This window comes from Fukomys damarensis, unplaced genomic scaffold (assembly GCF_012274545.1).
Source record: "Fukomys damarensis isolate Sample0158 unplaced genomic scaffold, DMR_v1.0_HiC HiC_scaffold_5, whole genome shotgun sequence".
NCBI lineage: Eukaryota > Metazoa > Chordata > Mammalia > Rodentia > Bathyergidae > Fukomys > Fukomys damarensis.
Genome location: NW_022900917.1, coordinates 11,604,592 through 11,622,806, shown reverse-complemented (window position 1 = coordinate 11,622,806; position 18,215 = coordinate 11,604,592). Strand labels below are relative to the sequence as shown.

Here is an 18,215-nt window from a genome sequence, read left to right as displayed (position 1 = left end):
CATAATTTCTCTGAATTTGTTTATGGAAAATTGCTTCAGTACAATGTCATATCAGCAAGAGGAATTAATTAACAATACAAAAAGGCCCATCATTTGGAAATATAAATAACATCAGAAAATTTACTTTGTATGACAAAACATCTGTGATGTGTCTTAAAAAAAAGTGTTTTCTGTGCCTTATTTTAAAAATTCAATTAAAATATAAATATATACTTAATATTGTAAACGTTAAATTCTGGTGTATTCAGTGGTGGGTAAACATGAGTTAATTCTGTGTGCAAAATGTAAGTAATTTCAAATAAATACAAAAGGGAACTGGTTATTCAAAAAGAAGGAAGTACTGGGTGTGGCGACTCACACCTGTAACCCTAGCACTTCAGAGACTGAAGCAACAGGATCACCGTGAGTTCAATGCCAGCCAAAGCTCCTTAGTGAGTTCAAGGCCAGCTTGGACTATACAGAGAGACTCCATCTCAAAACAAATGAACAACAGCAACAACAAAAAAGAATATACATTAATAAAAACATTAGAGAAATGTTTAGAAGTCATCAGTGTTCATAAAAATTAAAATAAAGCAAGTAGACAAGTGAAAAGTAATTATTCTATGATAATTTTAATCTCCAAAGAATTATTTGGTTAACTTAATCCCTAATATTGAGCAGAATAATCTTTAAAAACTATATTGAATATTTTATTTTTAAATTCATTTTACTTAGGCCTTGAGTGCTGCAAGAATAAGCCTTAGTTTAAAATTATTTTATTTTTACATTCTATATTTGGTTTTTTGTGCTGCTACCAATGGAGCCCAGGGCCTCATGCATGCCAGGCAATGGTTTTAGCCAAAAGATAAATCCTAGCCCCTAGATTTCTTTTTATTTAGATTATAAGATATATTTTTAAAAATGTCAATTTTGCCCCCTCAAATTTGCAAATAAGAAGGGCTCCGAGATCGGCCAGGATCAGGGAGCACATGCCTGCACACCCACTATGTGGGAGACTGAAACAGGAGCCCGGTGATTCTCAGTCCAGCCAGCCTGGACCACCAGTGAATTCAGTTATGGCCTGGTTTACATGGACACACAATGTTTCAAAATATCCAAAACTAAAAATAAAATACAGACGACACAAAAAGGAAAAGAAAAGCTCTAATATCATATATATCTGGTATATAAATGTTTTCATGCAGACAAACAGACTATAGAGGAAATAAAGAAGAGATACTGTTAAAAAACAATCATGAGTTCCTTTTTTCCCTCAATTCAAACTACAAAACAATTCATATATACATGTATTTCTTTCTTTCTTGTTTTTTTTTTTTTGGACCAGGGATATAACTTGGATCCTTACACTTGAGAGGCAGGAAGCCGAACCACGGAGATAAATCCCTGGCCCCTACATATAAATGTATTTTTTACTAATCAAACTATATCAAACATCAAATGTTGAAGTTACAACTTTAGAAGGACGCTTGAAAAAGACAGTTTTAAGTCTGTAGCACTTAAAAATTGAAAAAAAAAAAAAAGGCTGTAGATGTTATTCCTAGTAACTGTTTAATGCTTTTGGGAGTGAATGTGAAAGATTCTTCTCACCTTCCCCCCAGTTACTGATATTCTTCTATACCTACTGACTGTGACTGTCAACTAGATTTGAGTAAGAGACACTGCAAACTATTACCCTTTTTGGGTATGCCCGGGTCGGCTGTGGGGTGTAAACCTGGGGACCGTTTATGGTCCCTGCCCCTCTTTCTGGCTCCCTTGCCCCCTGCTCTATTTCCCAGGCTGCCATGAAGTGAACCATTTTCCCCCACCATGCCCTTCTGCTGAGAGGTTTCTGCCTTGCTCCAGCCAACCACGGACTGAATGATCCTTCTTTAAACTGTGGACATCAAGAATTTTATCTCAGCTGCAGAAAAGCTGACCAATACATACTCTGAATTCTAGGTTTAAAATTCAGACTACAAAAACTGCTACTGACGGCCTTGCTAAGTGGCAACTTGCAGAACATGACAAAGTAATATTGTTAAGCATGCTTTGTAGCTTGTAGCTCATAAATTTCATTAGGAGATGGTGTTTATTTGGCTTTAAGTGAATATTCATTTTTTTCAGGCCATTAGCCCTTTAGTATTTGGCTAAAATATGTAGTTGGTACATTCTAGATGCGTTGAAGAATGGGATTTTAGTAGATATTGCTAATTGACTCCTATGAACCTTTCCAACTGAGATTCTCAAAAGTTTACAAATTTCATTATCTGTAAATTATCATAATCACTTGGCATTGTACATCTTTTAAATAGTATTGATTGTATTGCAGTAGCATATTACTTTGGTTTCACTTTGCATTTCTCAGTTTTATTGTTAAGCATTTTTTTCCTTTGCTTATTGGACACTGAGATTCTTTGTACTGCGAAATTATCCTCTGCCTATATTGTTTTGCATGTCACATTTTTTTTCTTATTGGCATATAGAAATCTTTTTGAGACAGTGCATTTTTTTCTGTTATATAAATAGCTCCCAAAATATCTCATTTTAACAATGCCCATAGAAGAAACCTCTAAATAAATAAATGAAACATCTGAAACTGTCTTATCTTTGCTCTGGTATGTGCTGCTGTAGTGTTTTTGTTATTGTTGTCGTTTCGTGATTAACAGCAAAGACCTGGTCAGGAAGACAGAAGTTACTTAGATGCTGTGAGTAGCTGAAACGAGGCTTCCACAATTTTGAAAGCATGAAGGGAGTGAAAGCTGGAGAATCTACTGCTGGCTTTCCAGAAATCCTGGTGTTCAAGGAAGCTGCTGACCCACACAGCCACTTGCCAGCACCATCCTTCTGCCTGCAGCTGTTGCTGGACCCCACCTCTCAGCAGTCATAGGACCACCTTTAATCAGCAGAATTTAAACAGAAGTCTTTGCTGGAAAGAGAATTTTTGGAAGTGTGGTTCCTAGATTTCTAGTTCTTATCCTTATAAGAAATCTTAGAAGGGCAGGAAATGTACAACCTCTTGACAGAACTTTTGCTTGTATGTCTCTTTTAAATATTTTTCTCTTTTTTAAATATATAGCTATTCTAGGATATAATTGTTTTCTGATCATTTTAAACTTTGCTATAAATATGCAGGTCTTCAACCTGCCAGAAATTAATATTATGCAATGTGTAAATTACCAGGTATTTAAGCTCTAATGTACAAAACTTTGCTCTATGAAGGTTATGAAAATGATGATGATATTTTTGTTTTTCTAGTGTGAAGTAATTATATTCAATAATTTCCCATGTAAATTACAAATAAATATTTCTTCTTTACTTTTGTTAGAATACCTGGTGCTGTATAATGCACTATTCATCAATGCTTTCTTTATTTCTTGGTTAATTTCAAGATTTAAAGTAAAAAGCCAATGCCAAATATATCTAAGTAGTTCATAAGCCACAGAACCACATGAGGTAGATCTGTGCTCCCTTGTAATTTACTTATTTTCTACTTGCATTTGCATTAAATAAATTTTATACTAAGAATAAAGTTAGGTTAACAGGTCAGTTGATTATTTTTTATGGATACCATTGCCAACAACATGCCGGTAATTAAATTAAAGAGCTTAAATAGCATAATTTGTTGTATATTCGTAAGGCTAGTACAGAAGAAAAGGCATCACAAATTAGTGAATGCCCATCTTTAATGTGAATATAAAATTTGAAATGGCCGTGTTCTCTGTAGATGATTGAATCATCTCAAGCAACAAACCTGGAAGGCTAGTGGAGTCCACATGCATCTGAAGTTTTCCCTTGAGGTAATGGACATTTCTCCAGTGATTTTTCACAAGTAAATTTAATATGGCAGAGGAAGTAAGAAAACATCTGAGCTCAGATATACTGCCTAATGAGCAGTCTTACTAGGTTAGATTTTAAGAAGACAGCAATGTAATCTGTCAGTTTAGCTCTGTGATGAATCGTTGCCAGAAGTGCCCATTCCTCTCTACTTTGTTCAAGTGAAGAAAGCTAAAGAATCTGTGATGAAATACACATGTATGAAAGTTTCATGAAAAATACTAATGCAGTCACTCCGTGATAGCAAACTGAGCCAAAAAGAAAGCATTCAAATTTTTAAGTATAGTACAACAAATATTTCATTAACACTTAGAAACATTTTTACATTACATTGAAACTTTTAAAAAGACAAAATCCACTGAATTTTGCATATACAGTATAAAAATCTTGGGTTGGAAGACAGTATGTCCTAGGGGTTATATAAATTCTGGAGGCAGAGTACTTCAGTTCACTTTTCTTGTCTGCATTTATTAGCTATATGACCCTGAGCAAATAAGGTCAATAGTTGTTTGGTTTTGGTTTTGGTTTGTTTGTTTTGCTCTTTTACTCACTGGGGATTATAAGAATACCCCCTTCATACTCTGTACCTAGTAGTTCGTAGACAAATGCTAGCCATTAGCGTTTTTTACTGTCACGTTCAACATTTTGACTGAATGTTTTTGTGTGGCTTTTAGATAAAATCCAAGTCCCTTTCTCATAGTCCATACCTGCCTAGATTCCAACTTTCTCATTTTTCCAGTCTACTTGCTCAGTCAGTTCTATCTGTACAATTCAACCTCCTTCTGCTTTTAGACAGTCGTACTTGCAAATGTGTCAGTGCAACATCCTCTACCTCTTACGCCTGTGTGACATTGTCCTTTCTTCTTATCCAGGTTATCGGTTGAGGCAACATCTCTAATGCTGAGTTTCTGAACTGATTACGCAGAGTAATCACATTCTCCTTCTATCCTGCTGCCCTGCTTTAAATTTCCAAAAATAGTTCTGTTATCTTTTTTTCGTGTGACTTTTTGTTTTGTCCCATAAAAAGCTAGTTTCTTTTTTCTGTGTAGTGCTGGAGATTGAGGCCAGGACCTTGTCTATGCTAGGCAGTACTGTACAACTGAGTTACATCTCCTGATAGAAAGGCTGGTTCCTCATGGGCAGAAACTTTGTCCTACTCATTTCTCTTTGTCCTCAGAACACATAACACTGGACTGGGAAAAGATAAACTTAACCTATGACCAGATAAATAGTTTCAATAATAAATACATTGATACTAAGTTCCAGACAAACACAACAGAGAAAATAAATAACCAAATAGAAATATTTGTACAATTTAGCCTTCAGAGGGAGATAAATACACCAAATTTAGAAATTCATTCTTGAAATAGTCATTGGGAGACTGAAAGAGTCTGCTCAGAGTATCTTATTCTCTTGTGTCTGTTACAGGGTCACCCAAAAAAGAGTGAGATTTAAGGAGGACATTGTCTTATGATGGTAATTTCTAAACTTTCCACTCAACTTTGTTAGGAAATAGTAACATTCTCTCGTCTCACTCCCTATATCAGGGATGGTGAACCTTTTTGAGCTTTCAGTGATATGAATGGCCCCCTGCGGCTGCATGCCATAGATCTGACACCACTGCACTATGCTGTGTAGGAAACAGCTATGTTTTTGTGAGTTCCTCCTTGTGGCAGTATCAGCAAGTAATGTGGATTGTATAAAACACCTGCAGATATTCCTCTTATCAATCCAGATTCAGATTTCAAAGTATAACTGGCAGCCACTGTTTCGAGAAAAATGAAGAACAGTGGCCTGATCCACTAAAGCAGCTGGGCTCTGGGTTATTGGAGGAACGGAAGCACAGTCGTATTCCCTAATGGTCACTATAGTCCGACCAAGTTTGACTTACAGATGGTTTTCATGCAAACTACACAGCTCTCAGCATTTTGCCTAATCAAACTAGAGAAGATGGAGAACTTATAGGTATTTGGGAAAATAGGAACATCTTTCAAAAGACACAATGAGATTTTTCTTAATAGCTTTAATGACAAGGATTACAGAGATTCAGTTTGTTTTACAAAAATAAGGCACTTTTTTTACTATTAAGTGTAGTGAAGGGTTTTCATACCAGGTACCATGTGTATATATTTACTTAATAGTGGAGTAAGATTTACTACTGTCTTCTTAGTGTATCACAGCTAAAAGTATTTTATTTATTTATTATTTATTTTTGAGACAGGGTCTCACTATGTAGTTGAGACTGCTGGAACTCATACTAAAGCAGCTGGGCTCTGGGTTATTGGAGGAACGGAAGCACAGTCGTATTCCCTAATGGTCACTATAGTCCGACCAAGTTTGACTTACAGATGGTTTTCATGCAAACTACACAGCTCTCAGCATTTTGCCTAATCAAACTAGAGAAGATGGAGAACTTATAGGTATTTGGGAAAATAGGAACATCTTTCAAAAGACACAATGAGATTTTTCTTAATAGCTTTAATGACAAGGATTACAGAGATTCAGTTTGTTTTACAAAAATAAGGCACTTTTTTTACTATTAAGTGTAGTGAAGGGTTTTCATACCAGGTACCATGTGTATATATTTACTTAATAGTGGAGTAAGATTTACTACTGTCTTCTTAGTGTATCACAGCTAAAAGTATTTTATTTATTTATTATTTATTTTTGAGACAGGGTCTCACTATGTAGTTGAGACTGACCTGGAACTCACTATGTAGCCCAGGCTGCTCTCGAACTCACAGTGATCCTCCTGCCTCAGCCTCCCGAGTGCTGGGATTACAGTCGTGCACCACCACGCCTGGCTCTTAAAAGTATTATTAATGGGTGAGCAGAATTCTTTCCTCTCTGAATCTCATGCTATCAGAGAAATCCAGACAGAAAATATATTCAGTATATTTGGACATAATATTTTTTGAATAATTTTGCAGCTGTACACTATAGTAAACATGATAAGTTATTTTCTCAATATCTCCTCTACTGCCTCAATAGCAATATTTGACTTTGTTCCCATCTACAATTTAACCATTTCAGGCAATATGTAAAGGTTGTTTAAGGCTATGACAATTATGCAGCCTGCCAAATATTTAATTTTCCAGCTTACCTTACTGCAAAATTAAAGCATAACTATATGGTGCAGTTTTGGATGCAGAGAGATAAGGGGATTGCTCACTGAGCTTAATGGAAAGATTCTGTGTTACTGATAAGGGAGGCATGTGTGCTTGGGAACCTGATCCTCTGTTCTTCCTAACTCGATATACTCAGTCATAGCAGCCACCACGAACAACATAGAAGGAACATAGAAAAAAATATATACAAATGAGTAGGGGCCTTTTCAATTTTATTGAGCAACTTAATCATGACTTAACCACATTCTTTCTCTGCTTAAATGAACAAAATAAGTATTAGATGTTTAAACCATGGTTAGATGTTCTACTACTTGAAGCAAAAAGCAGTAGTTCAAGCATTGCTTCTATGCCTCTATTCACTAGTCTTATTAAGTATATAATGAATAGACCAGTAAGAGAGCTGAAATAAAATGTACCATAATAGCCTGCAGTAATTTATTTATTCATTTTTATGTCAGTCAAATGCAATTCAGTTTACCTAAAACTAAAAATAATCAGGCAAGGGTAGGTGTCACTAAGTCAACAAAACTGGTGACATCCTAAAGAGTGACTGTTAAGAACCAGAACTGTGAAAAGAATCAATTATGTGGGGATAATATAAATAGAACTATTTCCCTTGAAATTGCTTATGTTCTTCCTGGTCTCTGTGTGTTTCCTCATCCCATTTATAGGAATTTTTCCCAGCGTTTCTTCTAGGAAACCACCAACTCCACATTTCACACTACATCTTCATGAAACCTTACCTGACTCCCTCTCACTAAATGCCCTCCAGTTTTGACTCTTTCTACATGAATACTTGGACCTTCTTTGCATTTCTCAGGGTTCTTTCAGATGTTTCAAAAACAGTACTGGGAATTGTGTAAGGAAAACTTACTGTGGAAGGGACATGTTGGAATTTGCCTTGCACACGACTCCACTCAGACAACTGAACACTAAAACATGGCCTTTTCCTTTTTCTCCCTTATATTTGAACACCATACGGACACTATCTTATACTCAGAAATTGGTTAGTTACAGGCTCTAAACATTTGTGAACATTTTAATGGAAGCCCAATTGAAACTTTTGATCCTACAAAAGTATTGTATCAAATCAGTATTCAAACTCCATTTTGGTTTACCAGGAGTACATAAAAAGGTCCATTTGAACTCAAATGAAATAGTCCCCTAAGAATCACATGCAATATATTTGTAAAAAAGTATAACCACAAAGCAGTGTGGTAACCATTGCATTAGATGTACAAATACACAGCCACAGAATAAATGTCCAGATGTTAGCTAGCTCTGGCTGAAAGTTCCAGGGGAACATCTGAGACAGATCTCAGAGTTCAGTACCCATTTGATGCCCGTGCTGGACCCGATTTGAAGAGAAGCCACCTGCCCCTGGGTGATAGAGCTTGAATATGAAGAACATATTTGCGGGATGAGGACAAGCTTTGGTCAAAGTTCAACCTGCAGGTGGCTTCTTAGATAAATGTAGATATGCAGGAAAGTTGCTAATGTAAACACCAGAAGTAATATTAAGCATAAATACCATCAATTACAAGTGTTACTGATTTTAGGACTCTCCCCCATCGGAGTGCTGTTGTAGTCACAAAACTGTATGATGCTCACTCATTTGTGATCTCCAGAGACACCCTGAACAGGACTCTGAATAATTTAGTACCACATTGGACCCTGAAGCATTTAAACCTCAGTTTTCAGACTGAACACGATTTATGGAAATATATTTGTCTTTCTAAAAATAACTGCTTTTATACCCTCTTCTCAACTCAATAATTTAAAATCGTTATGACAACGTACATCCTGTAATGAACAGCTTGTTACGCAAAGTAACTCCAAAATTTTCTCATAAAGGTTTTTTTTCTGACAGCTTATAGCTCACACTATTGGCAATAAAGTAAATGATTTTAGTTATTCCAGACACCTTAGCAATCAATATAATTTTAAATGAAAGTATGTCAAATGACTTCTAGTAGCTTGTGTAATGATCTCCTTACACAGATTTTATGTCTCAGAAAAAGAAATCTAGGATTTCTCTATGAAATTTGTAAACATTTTAGACCATAAGAAATGAAAAATACAGCAAAACAAAGAAAGGTTATTATGAAAACATTATGGCTGTTATTGGCAATATGATCTTAAACTGGCTGCAATTCTGTTAGAAAATAGAGAAAGGGCAAGATGAAAACGTTTGTTTTTAAGTAACTTTGTAACAGATCACAGAAATTTTATATGAACACTAGTAGTCAGTAACCCTGCTTTTAGTCCATTTTACAATAATACCTGCAGACACAATTTGGTGGGACACTCTTGTCTGGGTGGGATTCTTGAAAAATTATTTTGGAAACACTGTTCCGAAGATTTCAAAACATGTGTACAGTATTCCATCTGTTCAATCAAGTTTTGTTAATGTCCATAATGTAATACTTCTACTATAGGCTGAAAAAAAACCTCGAAGTAAATTGGTAGCAAAAGTAATCCCTCGGTATTATGGACCCAAATACATCAATATAAAGTGTCCTTAACTCCTATTCTTTATTTCTCATACCAACGAGACAGAATATTTTAACAAGTGATCATTTCACTCAAATTTCTTTTAAAGCTCAGTATTACAATCTTTGATGTATTAACATTTTTAATTCACCTATTTTTATTTCCACTCATCTAACTTCTTGAGAACTTGTATAAGGGATCAGGTTTTTATGAATATTTAGCAATAAAGACTTCTGAATACTGCTACTTAACGATTTATTTCTATATAATGAGTATTCTACACTTCCAACCATCAATTTAATCTGACAGATTGAAAATTTATTAAACAAAAAAGATAACCATTTATTTTATATGTACTTTATTTTCTAATTAGAATGTAACTGTGTTACACAGTAACTCAACAATATAGTTTTAAGTGGATTTGTTTGCTCATTGATGTAATTAGTTCATTTCTTATATTATGACACTAGCAAAGTTCATTCATTCATATAACAATCAGTGTAACCACCTACCTGTAATTACGAGTCACTGAACTTCTATTATTTGTCAGAATAGCTGCCATTGCTATAATAAGTGCATGAATTTATTAATAAGAAAATTCAGCACAAAAATTTAGCACAGCAAACACATTTTTAGGTAAGTTTTGGTTTGGAATCATCTGACACCATCCAGTTATCATTAATGACTGACCAAGAATTATCACTGCACAAGCATTGTATGCAGTTTGCAATTAGATGAGAACTCAAATATCTGTTAAGAAGCCGAATTGTATTTTTTAAAAACATTGGATAGGGAGAATCCTGCTATTTAAAATATACAGAAACAGGGCCAGGGATTTAGCTCAGTGGTTCCGCCACCTGCTTTGCAAGCTCAAGGTCCTGAGTTCAATGCCCTGTATCAAAAATAAAAATAAAAATAAAATACACAGACACAAATAAACCTAGAGTTCAAAATCATTTATTCTCCCTGAACCTTAGTTGTTTTAGTTGTAACGGTGACAACACCTAGAACAGCTTTAATTTATCCAGTTGTTGGGGTAAATTTATAAATGGAGAAGGCAGTTGTAAACAGCAAATTGATAATCAAATATTGCATCTTGCTTCGCCTTACTAAGGATTCAGCATCAGTATTTGACCATTTTGCTTTTCCACGATACTTACTGGTATAGACAAGTTGGAAGCCTTCATCTGTCCCTTCAGAATCCGAATTAAATTCTAGCCAGAGCTGATTTGAAGTACTACTCAGTGTGAGTCCTCGCATAGACGCACCAGTGAAAGCACCTAGGAGATGTGTTGTTTTGTCTTTTCCATCATAAATCTGAAAAATATATTTAAAGTTAAAATGTAACTGTTGCAATCGTAGAAAATTCCTCCTCGTCTTTCCACCATACTCCCTCTTTCAAAGATTAAACTTCTCACACTCTCATCTGGCTTTTTATCCGTGAATTACAGGCATGTCTTCAGTCGATATAAATTCTACTGAGATCAGAGCCATGCAATGTCACTACTGTAAAGTGCTCTACTCTCTTCATATTGACGAGCTAGTTTTTTTTTTAAACTATAATTCATGCCGAATTAAACCTTGCAAATGTGACCCCATGGGCTTCTGATACTTGCATTTCAGAAAGTTTTCAAACTATGGGACTTCTGTACCAACATGTTCATGTATTTCCAGATTATGTTTTTAAACATTTGCAGTGATGAATCTCAAGGTTTGCCTACAATGCACAATACTATCCATTTTCCTTTATGACTTCATTCTCAATGTGGTCTTTATTATCCCCGTGTCAGTGAAAATTGTTTCCTGGGAGCAATAACATTTTAGATGTGTGAATGATCTCTGGTACTCCAGTGATTAATATTACCTAACAAATCTCTCTATATTTTTTCACTACTAAGGACTGAACATAGGGCTTCACTTAGGTCGGACAACCGCTCTATCACTGAGCTAAATCCCTAGGCTCCTCCAGGCGAATCTTCCCTATAATTTACTTCCTCAGAGCGGAGGAGAGTGGTGACTTAGGTGAATGACCCTGAAAAGAAAAGCCCTGGAAATTCTGCTTCAAGACCTCCTGTCTCTTGCCTCAAATTACTTACCCACTACCTGGCATTAGAGTAAAAATTATGTCACTGGATTCCTACTCCAGTGATTTTGCTTCAGCACAGTGTTTCCTCAAAGTGGAACCCATAAGAATGATGTCACCTAAGAGAAGAGTTGCAGGTGTGATATTAAGTTTCATTACTAGCATTTATGTGCATGATACATTTTTCTTGTGTTAAGACTTCCAGTTAAAATTAAGAATCTGTTTAGAATACATTTTATACAATTTTGTTTTTTCAAATTATCTTTGCCACATATTGATATTGATGTCACACTAATCTTAAAAATTGGGACATTGTCATCGTACTTCTGATATCTGCATTCTTCAAATACAGTGTATGTTTTATACTTACAGACTAAAGATTTTCATCAATTTAGGAAAACATTCTAGTGTTTTTGGTTACTTAGTTACTACTTGTCTATCTCCCCTCCAATCTCCAATGTTTCAACAATGTACTACAATTTTCTCTCATAAAATGTGCATCTATGTCCTTCCTCTGTTTCTTAAACAATTTTCTACTGGGTGTTTCTTAGTAGCAACTAAGTTATCTGTAGCAAGTAAGATCTTTTAAATTTCCATTGATATCTTGGGTTTTTTTTGTTGTTGTTGTTGTTTGTTTGTTTTTGTTTTTTGGTACCAGGTATGGAACTTGGGTCTTTGTGCTTGCAAGGCAGGCAGGGGAATCACTGAGATAAATCCTGGCCCTCCCATTGATATCTTAAAGTTTAAAACCATTGGTCAATTTGTAAAGTCTTTTTTCCAGGGTGCAGGGTACTTTAATTATATTTTCTAATGATTTGTTATTAGTGTGTTTGTTTGTGGCTGGGGGGGTTAAGCCCAGGGTCCCTTGCATGTTGGGTAATTGCTCTACCACTGAGGTAGACCCCAGCCCATTCTTCTGTTCCACTCCCTTTCCCTTCTCCTCTTCTTTTTTTTTCTTTTTAGACAGGCTCCGCCAGGTTGCTCAGTCTAACCTCCAACTTGTGATCTTCCTGCCTCAGCCATTGTAGCAGCTGGGATTACATATATATTCCAGGAAGGCATCTCAGTTATAACTAAATTTAAACTTCTCTCTCAACTCTTGCACTAGTTATTTAGTTTGGTCTTTCTCCCTCTGGTTGTCTAATTTCCTTAATTGTGTATTTAATTAAGAGATTTTATGTTTTCTCATTACTGTCACAGACAAATGATTATTGTATCTATAGTTAGTGCAACATATATTTAGTTCAATACTTTTGCTGGGCCCTGTAGATATGATCATGAAAATATTATTCTTAATTTGAAGATTAAAAAAAAATAACCCAGATTTTGTGACATTAAAGACCCTTTAATCAAATCTACTTTTTAAAGCCAGAAGCATACTTCTTTTTTTAAAGGAACTTTAAAACATGCTTAAAACGTAAAAATTGAAAGAAAAAAATATGATAAATGAAATAATGCTTTAAAAATATAATTACCTTAAATTCTCCTAAGAGAACCTAATTCAACACTAAAACCTATGAGCTACAATTTATTTAACAATGTAATCAAAAGGTAAATGATATGTAAGTTCCACCATAAAATGAAATTTAATCATTCAAGTATGAAATACTGAATACCCCAAATTCCTCAAAGTGAAAAACAAATATCAATTTAAAGATTTTTTAAAAAAGAACTTTTATAAGTCAATGATGTTTATCTTTCAATGAAATCCTTCAAATATATTGGAATATGCGATGTAAGAGCGTGAAGGTCACAAGGAAGAATAAAGCAGTATAATTGAAGACAGATTACCTTTGACATAGACATGAATGCACACATACAAATAAGAAAAAAAACAAAACAAAACGGAAGATGCCTCTTTTCCAAAAGTAAATTTATAGTTCAGAGTGGTTAAACTAGATCTGATTAGAATTACATAGAGCTTTTACTTGAGACTGCAACTTTTTATCTTACTATTTTAATTAAAATTCAAATCTTTGAATATATTTTTATTAAGCCTATTCTATCTTCCTTTTTCCTTTTTATATTTTTACATTGACTTAAGAGTTAATATCACGGAAAGCAATGACAACTTCTGTAACACTAATATTACTCTGATGTGATTGTAATTTGTTAAAAGGCTGCAATTCATTCGATTATATTACACCAGAAATAAATAGAACTTAACATTGCCATATTTTAATTATTGAATCTCATCAAGGCCTTATATTAGCTAAGGTGTGCAGATCCTTTTCAATCTGTCAGGTGAAACTTTATAAACTACTTTCATCATTCAAAGTACTTGTGGGCAGGGATATCATAAATGGATCATTAGAAGACATGAAGTTGATTTGAATCTGAGAGCAGAAACTAAATTGAAGAATGAAAATAAATAGCACATACACATATGTGTGATGATTCAAACCTCCACATTATTTCTCCTCTAGAATATTAGAATTTTCATTTTTGGTCTTTTGCTTTATAGATTGTGATTTGGAAACAAATCAGTTTCACAAATACATTAAATTAACTGTCAAAGTCTGAATAAAAAGAAAAATTGCACTGTTTAACCAAAAAGAGTTCTGTTCTAAAACTTATTCTATTCTCCCTAAAGATAGTATGAAACAGAGTAGAGAATCTGAATGTGTACCCAGTTGCTTTTTACTAGCTACATACAGTTTTTCTTCAATTATATGAGTTATGAGTTATTAGATTTTACTAAGGGAGTTGATGACGTAGTGAAGGGTCAGCTTTCCAGAAGCTTTGATTAAAAAAACAAAGTTGAAGTCTCATCTCTGTATCAGAGTCTTGTGGTTTGTGAAAAATTAGTTCATAATTGTGACCTCAAGTATGGCAACAAATGAAAGGACCTCATAAGGCCCAGCACAGCGTTCTACTCGGAAAGCATTGAGAGAGTGCTTCTGAGGCAGGAAGTAACCAAGGATACCAGGGAACAGAAAGCAGACTTGGGAGATATGCGGGGGTTTGGATCATGGGTGTGCGTGGTGGAAAGTGTTCAACAGTTCTCAATCGCGTCTGGTGAAGGTGTATTCTCATTTATATTTTAAAACATATATTTGTTTTTATAGAAAGAAGACAGACCTTCTGAAAAAGGTTTGATGATAAACATTGTGGGCTTCTCGGGACTGTACTACTTCTTTCGCCACCATTCATTCCTACCCTTGTGGCACAAAAGTAGCCACAGACAATGAGTGAATGAATTATCATGGCTTTCCCAACAAAATTTTATTTACAAAAAGAGTGTCAGCCCAGTGCAGGGGCAGACGTCTACTGCCCTCAACTGCTCCAGAGGCTGAGTGGGCGGGATCCCTTGAGCCAGAGAGCTGGGCAGCCTAGGTGATACGGGGAGAGCCCATGATTTTAAAAAACAATAACAGTATGGCATCATACCCAACCCAGTCCTCAGATGGCTGTTTTCCAACTCCAGATTTGAAGGTGGTATAGCATACAAATTTAACATTATTAATGAATACTCGATATTCTTATAAATTCGTATAGCTAAATAATTCTCCCAGAATGCTTTCATTATTTTGCCAAACTTCTCTGTAGTACAAAATATGAGTGAAACTGACAGAAGAAGCTCCTGAATGAATGCTGTTTTTTTTTTTTAATGTTAAGAGGAAAAGAGCAACATCAAAACCCGATTATATCAGAACTTTACAGGTTTGCCAGAAATGTGAGCAACTTTACTGAACTGAATGAAATTTTGAAATACCAGAAAAATATTTCCTCAGTATCTTGAGCTATCTGCAATATAGTAGCGATTGACACATCTATTTCTACATAACCCAAGATAATGAATAAAATAATCCATCCATCCTCCGGGATTTGTAGTGTTTGCTGACTTCTGGGGCATAAATAGTGTACAGGAAATACATATCCAGTTATCAGTCAGGTGCTATTGGAAGTGACAACAGAAGGAGACACAGCTAGGGAAGCAGAGATGACAGACCACCTCTATCAAAGGGCAAAAATAACGACAATTTAGTTTAATGATCATAATTGGCTTGTTTAACATTTCATTCCATAAAACAATAAATTTCTTGATGGGGTGAACAGAGGAAGTTGATTTTATAAACAGAGACAATGGGCTGAACAAGGCAGAAACAAAGGAACAAAAAAGCAGACTGATCATTACAGAATTACTTGTGAGGTGGAAACAGGGCAATACATAACAAAAATGATTAGTTAACATCAGGCTCTTTGCATTTACGTCTTTTGTGAAAGGATTAATACAAAGGGACTGTCATTATCCTGCCAACTGGACCAGGCCTGTTCGGAAAATCTGGCTTTATCTATAATCATGATCTTCCAAAAGTTCAGATAAATGGCTTAGTTTCAGTCTGTTGATGTGGAGCTTCCCCACATGGGTGACTGGTTTGAGTTTTAGCTTGATCTGCTGGGGCTTCCTAAAGGCCTTAGTTCAAAACAATGGCTTTTTATCATTTTTTATTCAGTCTCTCAAAAGCACTATTAATTAGGAAATTAGATGTCAAATTTACTACTTTTAAAAAGTGTAATTTAATTCTAATTAATTTATTAGTAATTTGACTACAGTCTCTTTCATAATATAACTTTTAGTAATAGTTACATTTAAAATTCAGCTCTAAAAATTACTGAAAAATCTAACCACTGTGTTTTACAACTGTAGATCCAAACTGTCATTACAGACAGGAGAGAAACTTGGAAACCATGCATCTTAGACAACAACAAGGAAATAATCTCCTGATAATAGCTCTAAAAGAATATTATTATTCAGCTCCTTCATCTATCTTATCTTTCATTAACATGTCATTTTCCCCCAAACTCTCCCTCAAATGTTCAAGACCAGTTTCAAGTTATTATGCTGGCTCTTCTCCATAATCACCCATCAAGTATAAATTTTGTACAAGAAGTAATTCTTCAAACTACAAAAGGCTGCAGTGCTAGCTTTGCTGAAAAGATTGCCTCAGATTCTTGTAGCTGCTAAATTATTTTATGTAAACCTAGTGCTTAGTCTTTATGAGAAAATAAAACAAGCGCAAGAACAACAAAAACAAAAGTAGTATTTCTGAATGGTATTCAGGTTTCTCCCTATTACTCTGGCAATCAGAACTAGTCACTATCCATTTTTTATAGCCTAACTATAATAAGCACCTCCTCTAGCCATTATTTGAAAGAATTAATTAAATTATATATTGCACATGAGGGCGAAGGAAGACATTCAGTATCCCTGCCATACCCTGCGTAAAAAGAACAGAAAAGTACATGCTATCAGATTCCAACCAACCGAGATAAACATTGCTTTGGTGAGTTAAGCAAAGAGCAAATGAGTTATGCTCTGATTCAGTCTTAGAACTTTACATCTTAGCCATTCGGATGAAATAATGACAGAAATTCAGGTAGGAAAAAAAAAAGAAACAAAAACAACGGAGTGATTGGTGAGACAACGGGGACAGAACCGACTACACGGAATTCCGGGGCGACAGTGTTGTAACAGAGAGTTGCTGAAAAGAGGAGAGCACATTATGCCAAGCAGGAGCTGGAGATTCTGCAGTTGGGAAACTCTAGCCTAGCAGGGTAGACCCACTTGCACTCCTGAACACAACCGAGTGCTCACTGAGCTCCACCGAAGACCCTGAAATTGAAGTATTTGTCAGCCTTCTTTTATCTTTCACCATCTCCTACCTTAGGTTGTCACTTTTTATGAGGTCCTGCCTTTCCCAACTTAATACATATGACATGTATTCTTTACTCTAAGTAAGGGAGACTTTAGTGAGAAAGCGCTTTGAGTAACATGGCTATTTTATACTTAAAAGCCATCGTCTCTTAAGCCAAAAGAATTTTCCAAATAATAAGCATCATTCAACACAAAAAGTAATATAAACATTTTCAGTATTTCAAAGAGAAAGGAGAGAATATTTTAATAAGAATCGTATTAGTTATGAATAGTTGGTTTGGGAAAACACTGAGTTTTAATTCATAAACACATTTGATACAGACACCAACTAGTGACTATGATTGCAGCTCTTATTTATGCCTTGATACATTTTTCCCTATAGTAATTCTGAAGAAAAAAAAAAAAACTACTATAGCAATGCTACATAGACATAAACATCTCATCTGAAGTGCTGGAGATCAAACCCAGGGCTCTGCGCATGACAGCCCAGTGTTCCACCTCTGAGCTATACCTCAACCTGCAAAGGTAACTACTTTAACAGGGGGAGGGTACAGAGGATGAAGTGGAGGTGGGAGGGTTTCAAGTGGTGAATTGCTCACCTGCTAGGGAAAAGTGAACAGTATAGGAATGGATAAATTAGCCTTAATTAATATTAAAATGGTATACTTTTAGTGTACTATAGGAAATGTTTCCCAAACTTTATACAGACTTAATTTCTTACTTCACTTAAGAAAATCTTCACAATTAGGAAAAATATACATTTTTAACAACTTACATGTGTTTTTATAAAACTACTTATTTTTATTCTAGGTGTCAAATATCTATAGTGCAAAATGTATTATTACATGATTATGGAAATATTATATTTATCATACATGTAATATATATTTATATTTATTTCCAAAGTATTTTCTTTTTTAAAAAAGGTACATTTGAATATTTCAAATTTTTATATTAATACATTTATACTAAAATATTTGCAAAATACATTTTTTCTAAATTTATAGACATTCATGTCTTGGTCTTTTTTTTTTTT

General features: G+C 34.9%; 1 protein-coding gene and 1 long non-coding RNA gene across 3 annotated transcripts in view; one reads left to right on the top strand and one right to left on the bottom strand.

The window, feature by feature from the left end:
- Csmd3 (CUB and Sushi multiple domains 3) overlaps positions 1-18,215 on the bottom strand; it is a 1,090,649-nt gene that overhangs the window by 303,438 nt on the left and 768,996 nt on the right. For both annotated transcript variants that reach the window (XM_010619527.3, XM_033759931.1), the window contains one exon: positions 10,598-10,754. In XM_010619527.3, the coding sequence (XP_010617829.1) occupies positions 10,598-10,754 (157 nt within the window). The remainder of the gene's footprint in view (positions 1-10,597; positions 10,755-18,215) is intronic.
- Positions 14,438-18,215, top strand: part of LOC104859048 — an 8,271-nt gene continuing 4,493 nt past the window's right edge. Inside the window, exons 1-2 of the long non-coding RNA XR_779275.1 lie at positions 14,438-14,544; positions 17,562-17,704. This is a non-coding gene — a long non-coding RNA (uncharacterized LOC104859048). The remainder of the gene's footprint in view (positions 14,545-17,561; positions 17,705-18,215) is intronic.